The 13,422-nt window shown below is 37.4% G+C and overlaps 1 protein-coding gene across 3 annotated transcripts in view; it reads right to left on the bottom strand.

The window, feature by feature from the left end:
- Nucleotides 1-13,422, bottom strand: part of GDAP2 (ganglioside induced differentiation associated protein 2) — a 67,577-nt gene that overhangs the window by 52,196 nt on the left and 1,959 nt on the right. For all 3 annotated transcript variants that reach the window (XM_010374049.2, XM_010374067.2, XM_030935884.1), the window contains exons 2-3: nucleotides 6,962-7,204; nucleotides 5,380-5,519 (exon numbers count right to left, since the gene is read on the bottom strand). In XM_010374049.2, coding sequence (XP_010372351.2) covers nucleotides 5,380-5,519; nucleotides 6,962-7,137 — 316 coding nt within the window. In that variant the 5' untranslated portion in view covers nucleotides 7,138-7,204. The remainder of the gene's footprint in view (nucleotides 1-5,379; nucleotides 5,520-6,961; nucleotides 7,205-13,422) is intronic.

Raw genomic sequence — 13,422 nt, 5'->3', positions numbered from 1 at the left:
CTTTGCCCACTGTTGTGAACTGAATGCGTGGTTAAACCCTACCCCCTAATGTGATGGTGTTAGGAGGTAGGGTCTTTGGGAGGGAATTAGGATTAGATAAGCTCATGAGGGTAGAGCCCTCATGAATGAGATTTGAATCCCTGTAAGAGTCTCCAGAGAGTCTGCTCCCTCTCTCTGCCACATGAAAATACAATGAAAACTCAGCAGTCTGTAGCCAGGAAGACAGCCCTTAGCAGAACTTGACCATGCTGGCACCCTGATCTTAGATTTTAGTCTCCAGAAATTTCTGTTCTTCCTAAGCCACTCAGCCTATGATACTTTGTTATAGCAGCCTGAACTGACTTAGACACCCATGTGTACAAAGAAATAGACAACACAGGGAAAAAAACTTTAAACAAAATCAGAATGTCATAAAAACAGACTATTCAGAGAACAGGAAATGGCACTTACCTATAGCCAAGTGAAAAATATGACAGCAGAAATGAAAAGTTCAATAGAAGGGTTAAAACTAAACTTGAAGAAATCCAGAAAATAAAACAAAAATAAATTGAAAATAAGAGATAACAGATGAGAAAACTGAAGAATTAAACAAGAAAATACAACATCCAACAGGATTTCTTCAGAGAGAATGGAGAATACAGAAGGAAGGAAATTATTAATGAAATAAAACAAAAAAATTTACCAGGATGGAAAGACATGAGTTTCTAGATTCAAAGAGCCCATAAAACACACAAACCATATGAAGGCACATCCCTGTAAAATTTAAGAGCACTAAGAAACACAGATGAGATCATAAGCTTTCCAGAAAGAAACCAGTAGCATCCAATCAGGGATAAGAATAGCCTGAGACTTCTTAACAGCACTAATCAAAGTAGAAAATAAAGGAGTAGTGCCTTCAAATTTCTAGAAAATGATTTCCAAACTAGAATTCTATTTCTAAGCAAATTACCAATTAAGTACGAAGGTGGAAGTAAAATCTCAGTAGTTTTGCCCTATTGTATCCTTCTTTAAAATCTCCTGGTAGATTTACTCACAAAAATGAGAGATCCAGGCTGGATGCGGTGGCTCACGCATATAATCCCAGCACTTTGGGAGGCCGAGGCAGGCGGATCACAAGGTCAGGAGATCGAGACCATCCTGGCTAACACGGTGAAACCCCATCTCTACTAAAAACACAAAAAAATTAGCTGGGCGTGGTGGCGGGCGTCTGCAGTCCCAGCTACTCGGGAGGCTGAGGCAGGAGAATGGCGTGAACCCAGGAGGCGGAGCTTGCTGAGATCACGCCACTGCACTCCAGCCTGGGCAACACAGCGAGACTCCATCAAAAATAAAATAAAATAAAATAAGAGATCTAATCCATCAAACAGAAAAAAGGATTTCCCAGGATGATGTTAAAAAAAAGTTCCAGAACAGACACTGCGCAGCAGGCATAGAGAACAATCTAGAGAGGAAAGGGAGGATGGAGGGTTCCAGGAGGGACCTTGGCAAGAAAAAAATGGAATGGAAGGATCAAACTGTTGTCTTCACTGCAATTAAGAGAGCCATCTTAGTATGAGTAATGGCCCACTAACAGGTCTAACATGATACAACATTAAGTAGACAACACAACATCACCTATGTAATGTTTTAGGCAAAATTTGACTCCATTAGACATAATGTCAAGTTTATAGGAAATACAAACTAAATGGCACCTCAAGTAAATCAGACAAATCTAGAAGGAGGAATACTGTGAAAAATAATTGGCCTTGTTCAGTCAACAAGTCAGTGTCACAGACGGGAGACTGTGCTGGATTACAAAATACCACACACACAGAGACAAATTAATAAACATAACAAAATGATGAAATGTGTGGTCCTGGATTGGATGCTGGTTTGGATAAAATAGCTGCTGCAAAGGACATTTTTGGATGAGTTGGAAATTTTAAATACGGTTTGGGTAGTAGATGTAATTTCTGAAATTAAAAGGTGGAATTCATTTGCTGAAGAAGGCAAATTGCAGAATATGTACATGATTACCTTATTTTGAGAATAGCATACACATAATTATTTTATTTTGGTATGAAAAGATATAAGAATGTATGTATACATCCACACCCATATACAGGTTCAAACAATAAACAAACCTCACATAGGTTTAGTGTCATAAAATTTCTAAATTCGCAAAGTGAATATAAGACTGATTTGTTTTCAGGGGGGAAATTTGGGTACAATAAGCCAACTCTGCCTATTCTAATTTTAGTATCGATGCTTAGATACTAACTGAACTGACATACAGTTTTATGTATCTTCTTATCAAGGATTCTAGGAACACACCAGGATTATCATTCTCCCTCTTCAATATGATCCTTTTTCAAGTATTTGAGAATAAGTACTGTTTCCCCCAAATATTCTCTCCTCTATGCTAATCCTAGCCCTTTAAATAATGTGGTTTCCACAATGTTAGTAATTTTCTGTTAGGTGTATTCTAATTTATTACTACTAAAAAGTAGTAATAAAAGACATACAGTTCTTGTCCATATGGAGTTTATAGTTTAATGGGGATACAGTTATCACAAGACAATTTACAAGATTACAACTGTGATAAGCAAACAAGAGAGAAGTAGTGCAGGCTGGGAGCATATACTATGGGTGGTCTCATCTATTCTGAAGTAAAAAGAAATAGTGCTTTGAGGAAGAGATATAAGCCAAGACTTAAGAATAAAAGTTGACAACTGAGAGAAAGAACAGCAGCAAGTGCAAAACTGGAAAGGAGCTTGGATGGCAAGGTAGTGAGAAGAGATCAGTTTGGCTCAAGCATGGTAAGGAAGGGAAAAGGGGGCATGGGATAAGCCTGGAGAAAAGTGAGTGAAATCTTGCAAGGACATGGGGATCAGTTTAAGGAGTTTAGAATTTAAGTTTAATGAGAGGTCACTAAATAGTTTGAAGTAAAGGAACAATAAGAAGGGGTTTACACTTACTGGTTGTGTGTGGACAATGGATTTAAGAAACGAAGAATAGATGTAGCAAGACCAGTTGGGAGAGAGGATATGGCTGTAGTCTAGGCGGGGAATGATGGTTGCATATGCTAGCTGCTGAAGACAATGGTGACAGACAGAAATAGATTTAAGATTAATTTGGGGCCGGGCGCGGTGGCTCAAGCCTGTAATCCCAGCACTTTGGGAGGCCGAGACGGGCGGATCACGAGGTCGGGAGATCAAGACCATCCTGGCTAACATGGTGAAACCCCGTCTCTACTAAAAATACAAAAAACTAGCCGGGCGACCTGGCGGGCGCCTGTAGTCCCAGCTACTCGGGAGGCTGAGGCAGGAGAATGGCGTGAACCCGGGAGACGGAGCTTGCAGTGAGCTGAGATCCGGCCACTGCACTCCAGCCTGGGCGACAGAGCGAGACTCCGTCTCAAAAAAAAAAAAAAAAAAAAAAAAAAAAAAAAAAGATTAATTTGGGCCATAATGATAGACTTTATGTGAGGGATAAGAAAGAGGGAAGTGTTAACATTAGGGTTCCTTGAAAGAAAAATGGAATGGGAGGCTGGACATGGCGGCTTATGCCTGTAATCCCAGCACTTTGGGAGGCTGAAGCAGGCAGATCACTTGAGGTCAGGAGTTCAAGACCAGCCTGGCTAGCATGGTGAAACCCCATCTCCAATAAAAATACAAAAATCAGCCAGGTATGGTGGCACACACCTGTAGTCCCGGCTACTCGGGAGGGTGAGGCAGGAGAATCACTTGAACCTGGGAGGTGGAGGTTGCAGTGAGCCAAGATCATACCACTGCACTCTAGCCTGGGTGACAGAGTGAGACTCTGTCTCAGAAAAAAAAAAAAAAAAAGAAAGAAAGAAAAAGAAAAATGGAATGGAAAACAATGCCATTTTACTGAGACATAAAGTGTTAAACAAATGATGTTTCCCCATCATTTTAAACTTACTGCAAAACTTTAATATTCATCTCCGTTAATTTTTTCATTTTTTGGCTTATACTTCTAGTCACATGAAAATCTTTAGTCTATCATCCAGTATGTCCTGTTACTCTTTTAGCTTTCTATCATCTACAAATTTGGTAAGTCATGCTTGTTTTTATTAGGTCATTAATAAAAATGTAAAAAGGGGATAGGATTAAGTATGCAGCCCTTTAGTAATAACCTAAAGGTTGGCACTGATTCATTAAACACACAACTGGGGCCTAATAACTAACACCAGAAATAATATTTGTTGAACACTTAGGATGTGCTTAGCACCTAATATCCATTATTTAATTTAGTCTTCAAGATATTAGTTTTTTCCATCTCCAAATTTTAAGCCCTTGCTATATGTCAGGAACTGAGGTAGGAACTACCATTACTATCCCCATTTCAGAGATGAGGAAACTCAGACTCAGAGGTGAAGTAACCAGTCTTAAGTCACACAGTTAGTAAAGGGCAGAGTTATAATATGAATCTCAGCTTGGAGATGCTCAAACATGCAGTCTAATATGAAGGTTTTACTTGTATATTTGTGTCAAATTTTCTTATTTTCTTTATTATTCATAAGTCTAGCTCTAAGGTGTATGTAAGCATACACACACATGCCATTAGGAATTTTTCCAGATCAACTTCTCTGTTCCTTTTAGCAAAGAACTTCTCAGTATTATCTTTAATATCCTTTCTAGTTTCTACATGTTCTTCACAGTATCTTGTTTTGCAGTTTAGTTACGATCGTTTCCCCCACTCTGTCCTTACAGTCAAAATTCAGTTTCTGGATCAAAAAATGTATTTCTTCCCATTCTATCCCTTCCTTCATAAAGTCAGCACTTATCAGTATTCCTGATCAAGTTCTAACATTGTTATTAGGTTAGAAACCAGTTGTCAGTGTTAAATGATAGAAGGGAAGGGAAGCAAGATTTTATACAGGTTAACTTTGCTGTTTACATTTTAAGCAACACTGCTGTACTTCATAAATAGTTTTTATACAATGGGAAGATTGATTTTCACAGTATTTCATTTGGGCTCAAATAACAAACGGCTGCAAAGTTGGTAATTTAACAGCTTTTCAGTTCAGGAGGATAGTCATCTCATAAGGCTTTTCGCACATGTTTTGTGCAGGAAAATATGCAGCCAAGAAAATGCTACCAAAGATCTAATCAGCTACAGTGATTGTCATTTAAAATCCAGGACAGGACAAAGAAGTTTTACTGCTAGTAAATTCTCAGGACTCAGTGTTTAACACATTTCAAAACGTAATAAATTTTGTTAAAATGGAGCTTTCAAAAGCAGTTTTTATTTAGTTTCAACAAAAGAAAATCAGCTACATCTATATAATTTTCCCACAAAACATGCCTCTTCAAGGTAGAGGACATCAAAATGAATGTTTCCTAAACGATAATATACGAAAGAAAATTCACTCACCTTTAAGTTTCTGGAGATCTTCCTTCAAATCAGGTCCTGCAAGCATGAAGATACTTTCTGACACGGGATTCTTATCTGTGAGACTTTCATTGCTGGTATTCACAATGGCTGTACAGTTCAGTAATGCCACATCTCCTTTCCTGAAGAAACAGTAAAGAAGGAACAAGTGTGGGGAAGAAGAAGAAAAGAAACCTAGTTTCTAATTATTTCAAAACATTTTATCCTTGTCTTTTTCAAAATGTTGGTTTTGCTAGCTCACAAGCTAAGCAATAGTAGAAAAGAAATTTCTGACTTAAAAAACAATCTGGCATCTTAGATCTTTAATGCAATTGTTATAACCCTGAAATTCACAAAACCATCATGTTTAGAAATAGCAGCATTATTTATAATGGCCAGAGAGTAGAAACAATCCAAATATCCATCAACTAATGAACTAATAAATGTGGTATATCCATACAAGGGAATACTATTCAATCCTAATAAAGAATAAAGTACTGGCTGGGCACGGTGGCTCACGCCTGTAATCTCAGCACTTTGGGAGGCCGAGGCAGGTGGATTGTGAGGTCAGGAGATTGAGACCATCCTGACTAACATGGTGAAACGCTGTCTCTATTAAAAATACAAAAAATTAGCTGGGCGTGGTGGCGGGCACCTGTAGTCCCAGCTACTCGGGAGGCTGAGGCAGGAGAATGGCATGAACCTGGGAGGTGGGGCTTGCAGTGAGCTGAGATCACGCCACTACACTCCAGCCTGGGTGACAGAGGGAGACTCCATCTCAAAAAATAAATAAATAAATAAATAGAGTATTGATTTGTACTACAATATGGACGAACCTTGAAAACATTATGCTAAGTCACAAAAAACCACAAACTTTATTGTATTCATTCCATTTATATGAAATGTTCAGAATTGGCAAATCTATAGAGACAAGAAAGTAGATTAGTGGTTGCCTAGGAGGATTAAGGAAAAATGAGGAGTGACTGCTAATGGGGCTTTGGGCTGATGAAAATGTTCTAAAATTGACTGTAGTGAAGGTTATGCAACTCTATATTAAAAATCACTAGGTTGTGCAATTTGAATTGATGAATTATATTGTATATGAATTGCATCTCAATGAAGCAGTTTTTGAAAGCAATGAACTACTACTGATACACAAAACACAGATGAACTTAAATCATTCTGCTGAAAACAGACCAAAAAGCACACAGTTCAATTTAAATAAAACCCTAGAAAATGCAAACTAACCTATAGTGACAAGAAGATTAGTGGTTGCTTGGGGATGGGGAGGCAGGGAAGGGCAGGAAGGAGGAATTACAAAGGAACAGAAAAAAAAACTTCTGGAGGTGACAGGTATATTCACTATCTTGATTGTGGTGATGGCTTCATGGATGTGTTAACAGAAGTCAAAACTTATATCGTGTACTTTAAATATGTAGTTTATTAAATGTCAATTATACCTCAATAAAATCATATATGTATATGCAAAGCTGTATTTCAAAAATGCTAGAGCTTACAAAAAGAGGTCAGAATAAATTATGAGAAAGTGTTCTCTCCTCAGGATATGATGTAATCAAATAATTACCAAAGAACTACTTTTCCATTGACGTCCTTATTATAAAGAAAAGGTGATCGAACAGCGTCTTCCTGAAATATTTCAGCTGTAGTATCAGAGGAATTTAATTCATCTCGGCATGAGTCACCCCAGCTTGGTAGTGCATCCACATCCACAAACTGGGAAGGCGCACCTAAGGGATCCATGGAATGGGAACTTTGATTTGTCTTTTCCTAAATTCCTCAGCAATTCAATATTCACTGGAGACTTTGGCTTAAGAGAAAAGAAAGAATCATTTTAATAGAGAAGCACAGATATTACTTGAATTCTATTAAAGCAGTAAAGAAAATTCCACCGTGAAACAACCCAATAATATATTGTGTGATTATAGTCACTTTACAAGTCCATTAAAAACAATGGACAACAAAGAATTGCTACAGCATTTCTAAAACAGGATTAAAGAGTGATTATTTAAGCATAAATTCTTTTCAAAGAATTACAGCCATTAAAGTAATCACATGGCCCACCAATTCTACTTTCCGGAAACAGGACTATTCATTCAACATTCACTGAGTGCCTACTATTGAAAAAACAGAAAGTGATAGATGCTGCAAGGGATACAAAGATAAATCATATGTATAATTTAAAGTCTGATGATAATGTGGAGGATGTACTAAGACAAAATGAGAAGCTGGGAGGTTACTGCAATCAAGTAGTAAGAGATGATAAAGGTTTCAACTAGGAAAGGAGATACAGAAGGAGGCACCCATTTAAGAAGCAAAATACAAAGGAAGGATGAACAGGAGTTGACAATTTATAGGATATGGTGTATGAGACAGTGATATGGTAGGTGGCTGGTTGTACTGAAATACCAACATTAGAAGAGGAGGGTGTTGGAAGACACACAGTGTCAAGTACTAGAGAGAAGTAATGGGAAATTGTTGCTAGAGAAAAGGAGAATCAATTTGCCTATGAGTCAAGTATCTATTTCAGTAAAATGGTATATTCATTCATCGAATGAATCTTTGTATTGCGCCATTGCACTCCAGCCTGGGCAACGAGAGTAAAAATCCATTAAAAAAAAAAAAAATTTGCAAGCATCTACCACGTGTTAGATACTATTCTAGGCACTGGGTACACACTGGTGAATAAAAACAAGTCCCTGCCCTTCAGGAGCATATACTTCCATGGAGAAGACAGAAGATGATATATGATAAAGAAACAAGCAGGTATCTAACAGAATGACTAGAGGAAGTAAGTAATATGAGAGAATAGGTAACATCTCAGTAGAAAGATACAATGAGAGAGCAAGCCACATGAAGCTCTGGGAGATGTTTCAGGCAAAGGAAATGGCAAGTACAAAGGCCAAATAGGCAGGAAGGATCTTGGTATACTACAGGAGGAGCAAGGAGGTCAGTTTAGGAGAAGCAGAATAAGCTAGGTAATGAGTGGTAGGTGATGAGGTTGGTAAGAGAGGGAAAGGCCAGAGGATACAGTTTGTAAACTATCGTAAGAAGTTTAGATCTTACTCTAAATATGAGGTGATGCTATTAGAGGATCTTGATCATGGTAATGATTAAATATAAATATTTGAAAAGAATACTGTAGCTACAATGAAACTGAGAAGGGGCAAGAGTAGGTGCAGAGATCAATAGAAAATGACTGCAATAATTTAGGTGAGATGGTAGTGATGAGAAATGTAAGACTTGGCATGTATTTTGAAAGTGGTGTCAACAAGACTTACTTAAGAATATAGACAGTCGGGAGAAAGAGCAGAACCAAAGATAACTTCTGGATTACTTGCTTACACAATTGAGTAAATGTTATGCTATTTACAGAGAAGAGAAAAATTGGAGTAGGTTGTAGGGTAGAGAGATAACCAATGGATTTTCTTTTTCTTAGGTCTTTTTGGGTGTGCTAAGTTTGAGATGCTCATTCTATGACCAAGTGTTTATGTCAAACATGCAAATTGGTTATATGAGGCTAGAGCTCACAGAAGATGGGGTTAAAAATATAAATTTGGAATTCTCAGCATATGGATGGTATTTAAAGCTATGGGAACTGGACAAGATAGCCTAGACAGTAAATGCAAATAGAGAAAACAGATCCAAGGACTGAGTCCTACAACAAAACTTGAGGTGGGAAAGAGGACAAGTCAGAAAGTGAGATAGAGAAGGAATGCTACGAAAGGAAGGTAAACCAGGGAAGCGTGGTAGCCTAAAAGCCAAGTGAAGAAAACATTTCAAGCAATACTTGATTCCTATCAGTTAAATGCTACTGAGAGGTTGAGTAACAGGACTAAGAACTGATTAACAGGTTTGGTAAGTTGGAGGCCGTTGGTAACATGAAATAAATAAGGGCAGATAGATGATCAGGGAAAGAAAGTCAGCATGTGAACTTTTTTCTCCCCAAATAAATGTGCATTTTAATGAGCTATTATGAAGTAAACACCCCTGGAATCACCACCAAAGTCAGGAGATAGAACTGTGCAGGCACCCAAAAGTACCTCCATGGGATCTGTCATGATGTCAACCCCTTCCTGTCCCCCAAAGTAACTACTATCAGAACTTTTAATCACTTTCTTATATACTCATATGGCCTTTTCACCTAAGTGTGCATTCCTAGAAACCATAGTTTAATATTAGCCATTTAAAACATTTTAGTGTATATCTTAAATCTCTTTTAATCTACAAGTCCGCCATCCAACATTTCCTTTTCTGTAAAACTTATGTGCTGAAACTGTAGTGTTCCACAGTCTGGATTTTGTTGCTTGCATATTCATGTATGGTTCAATAAATTTCTCTGTTATTTGAAAACTTCTTGTTAGTAGTCAGTTCTGGCAAGATTATATGAGATGGTGTGTCTTTCATCAGGAGGCACGTAATTTCAGATTCTCTCTTCTTTTCTCTTAGTTCTTTCTCTTTTTTAACTTTTAGGTTCAGAGGTACGTGTGCAGGTTAGTTATGTAGGTAAACTGCATGTCACAGGGGTCTGGTGTACAGATTATTACATCTCCCTGGTAAAAAGCATAGTACCTGATGGGTGGTTTTTTGATCCTCTCCCTCCTTCCACCTTTCACCCTCAAGTAGGTCCCAGTGTCTGTCGTTCCCTTCTTTGTGTCCATGTGTTCTCACTGTGTAGCTCCCACTTATAAGTGAGACCATGCAGTAGGTGGTTTTCTGTTCCTGCATTAGTTTGCTTAGGATAATGGCCTCCAGCTCCACCTATGTTACTGCAAAGGACATGATCTCATGAAGTTTTTTGAGTTTTTCAGTACGGTTTTCATGTTTGTTGTTAAAAAACAAGCATGCCCTTCCACAATAAATTCTGTGATGTTTCCTGCTGAGATATATGGGATGCTAATTGGAACAAAACACGGATCTAGTGAATATGCTAATTCCTAAATCAACGCTGTGGAACAGGAAATGTGATCATTTATATAATAATTTCAGAAAGGCCTTGTAGGTTACACAATGATAAATTTGTATGAGAAGACTATTCTTATTGACACTAAATATACCTTTGAAATTACTTTGATATAAAGAAATTAATTTTACCTAAAAGTTGGTGTTTAGTCCATCAAATTGGCCTTTCCACAAGTTTTGTTATCTGTTCATAAGTATTCAGACTTGAAATAGACAAGCTGAACAGAGGACAAATGAAGACTATACTCATCTATCACGGTTAAACTGCCTCATGCTCAATGGAATGACACTTAGCAAAAGTTCATAATTTCAAAAAATTATCTGCAGATTTTTTTATGACAATGACTAATATTGAAAGTTCTTAACTACAATCTAAAAACAAATCCATTAACACAAACAGTTTTCAGTTTGTAAACTTGAATGCCAACTTTCAGGACAAAATTGCTTTTCTAAGATAACTTTTCTTTCTGACTCTAAGTAATACATGTTTACAGAACATTTGAAAAATATCAAATTGGTCAAACGTGGTGGCTCACACCTGTAATCCTGGCACTTTGGGAGGCTGAGGCAGGGAGATCACTTGAGCCCAGGAGTTCAAGACCAGCTCGGGCAACACAGTGAGACCCTATTTCTACAAGAATTCAAAAAATTAGCCAGGTGTGGTGGCATGCTTCTGTAGTCCGAGCTAGTCAGGTAGCTGAGGTAGAAGGATTGCTTGAGCCCAAGAGGTGGAGGATGCAGTGAGCCAAGATTGTGCCACCACACTCCAGCATAAGTGACAAAGCAAAACCTATCTCAAAAAAGAAAAGAAATGAAAAGAAGGAAAAGAAAAGAAACCAAAATTAAGGGGGAGGAAAAAAATTCCTCAACTTTTGATGTAGTTACTACTTTTTTCTGTGATAGGTAAAATCATAGTGATACAATTGTGAATCCAGCTTCTTTAGTATTTTAAGGTAAATATTTCCATGTGCAATTACACAGTGAGGCAGAGACAGTATGTTTCAATGTGAGAGCTTGGACTCTGTTATCACAGGGTCTGAGTTTGGATCCAGGACCATCATCCAAAAGTTGTGTTATCCTTGACTCTAAACCAGTTTTTTTTATTTCTAAAATAAGAGTAAGTCTCCTAAGATTATTGTGAGCATTAAATGAGATAATTGGTGTCAAAACTGCATAGGAGAACAATTACCTTAATTCCCTCCAATTCAAAATCATTCACTGTTTCCAACTTTCAAGTGATGATTTGAGGGTATATTCCACACTTTTAAGCCTGCTAAATCACCTTAATTTAAGCAATTTCCTTCATTTGACCATTTCTCCTCTTAAGTGAGTGTTACAACACAATTTCTCCTTTTACAACTGCATCTTGCTTTTTCCTTCCTCTCAATCCTCCTGTTCTCAAAAAGGTTTTCCTCCTTTATTTCTTCTACTTCATTTCTTCTTCAGAATATTAAACTCCTTTTTTTTTCCACTTGACTTTTTAAGAGTAATTTGTTTTGTAGCTCTATTTTCTCTTCATACATTTGCTCAATCTACTGCAGTTTTGCTTCCGCTGTATAGCTATGCTAAAGCTGCTCTATCAAGGTCAACAATAACTTCCCAAATGTCAAATCCAAGAACTAATCCAATTCTACCCACATTTATTACTGATCATTTCCTCCTCAAAACTCTATTATCGTCTTTGACAGTACACCCTGGTGGTTCTCCTATATCCCTGATCAGATCCGGTCAGTAGAGTTTGTTGGATCCTTTTCCCAGCTTTTAAGTAATTGTGACTCACAAGATTTGGATGTTAAATAAGTAAAAGTAATGCTCATAGCTCTTATTGTAGGACAAAATCTAATGGCATTTTATGAAGTGTCATAGTATTTAGCAAAGGTTAAATTCTTTTTCAACTCCATCTCTAAACAGACATTGATGTTTCTCACCAAAAAGAGGTTTGAATCTCTCCCTCCCCTAAACACACATACACCTTAGTAATACATACAGTAAATGGAGCCACAAACCCAAGCTAGGCAGGAAAACCTGATCCTGGAGAGAACAGTGGTTTTTAACATTCTCAAGGTCACAGGCCCCTTTGAGAATCACATGAAAGATACAGATCCTTTCACTCCCCAAAATGTTTGTGTATGAGCTCATACAAGCAGATTTGTAAACAAATTTGAATTAGAATCTCAGTGATAGAATGCAAACAGATTGCTCAAGTGAGGAAGGGAGAAGGCTTCTATTAATCTATAGCCACAGCCAGAATTTTTGATAACATTAAAGAAGAGCAAGACTGTCCACTGAAAATCAGTTGATCAGCTCTGTACTTTGAATAAATTCATAAACAAACACTAAACCCTAGTTTAAAAACAAAAAAAAGGTTATTGAAGCAAGACATTAATTTCCAAGGATCAAAAAGTCTACATGGGACAAACAGAAGATTCCATAATGAATCAGATCTATTTCCATAGCCATATGCTTTTCAGTACTTTAGTGAAGAGGACCTAAAGACAAAGATAACCCACTATGTATCCTTTATAATTCAAATGGTACAGAGTAAACAGCTCTCTGTTTTGTTTTGTTTTTCTCAAATCCTGTCATCTTTTAGTTTAAGAAGTCCTTTAAATACTGCTTAATAGGAATAATTGGATTGGCTAGAGAGATCAGATTTTATTGTTCAAAACTGGGCAAAATTGGGCATAATACCTTGGATCACCATCTCAAAAAAACCTTTTTGTCTGGATAAAAAGAAAATGACATCACTTAAGCCAGAAAAATGGTAACTTTTGACCTGTTTACCTGTCTTTCGAAATGCTTACATTGATCAGACCAGCCTGGACAACAACAGTACAAAGACAGCTGGTACATGCACTTGACCGCCATTAATTCCCAGGTTTACCATTCTTTATGACTTTGTATATCAACATTCAACAGTTCAGAGCACATTAGGATTTGTGTTCATACCATACTTAAGAATCATTCTATGCCACCATCCAACACCATACTTAAGAATCATTTCATGCCATCAGAGAGAATCACATTTTTTAAAAAAGATTCTCAGATTGGAAGACTAACTGAAGT

This window comes from Rhinopithecus roxellana, chromosome 8, assembly GCF_007565055.1.
Source record: "Rhinopithecus roxellana isolate Shanxi Qingling chromosome 8, ASM756505v1, whole genome shotgun sequence".
In the NCBI taxonomy this organism is placed as follows: domain Eukaryota; kingdom Metazoa; phylum Chordata; class Mammalia; order Primates; family Cercopithecidae; genus Rhinopithecus; species Rhinopithecus roxellana.
The sequence above is the reverse complement of the archived record's forward strand: the minus strand, read 5'-3'. Positions and strand labels throughout refer to the sequence as shown.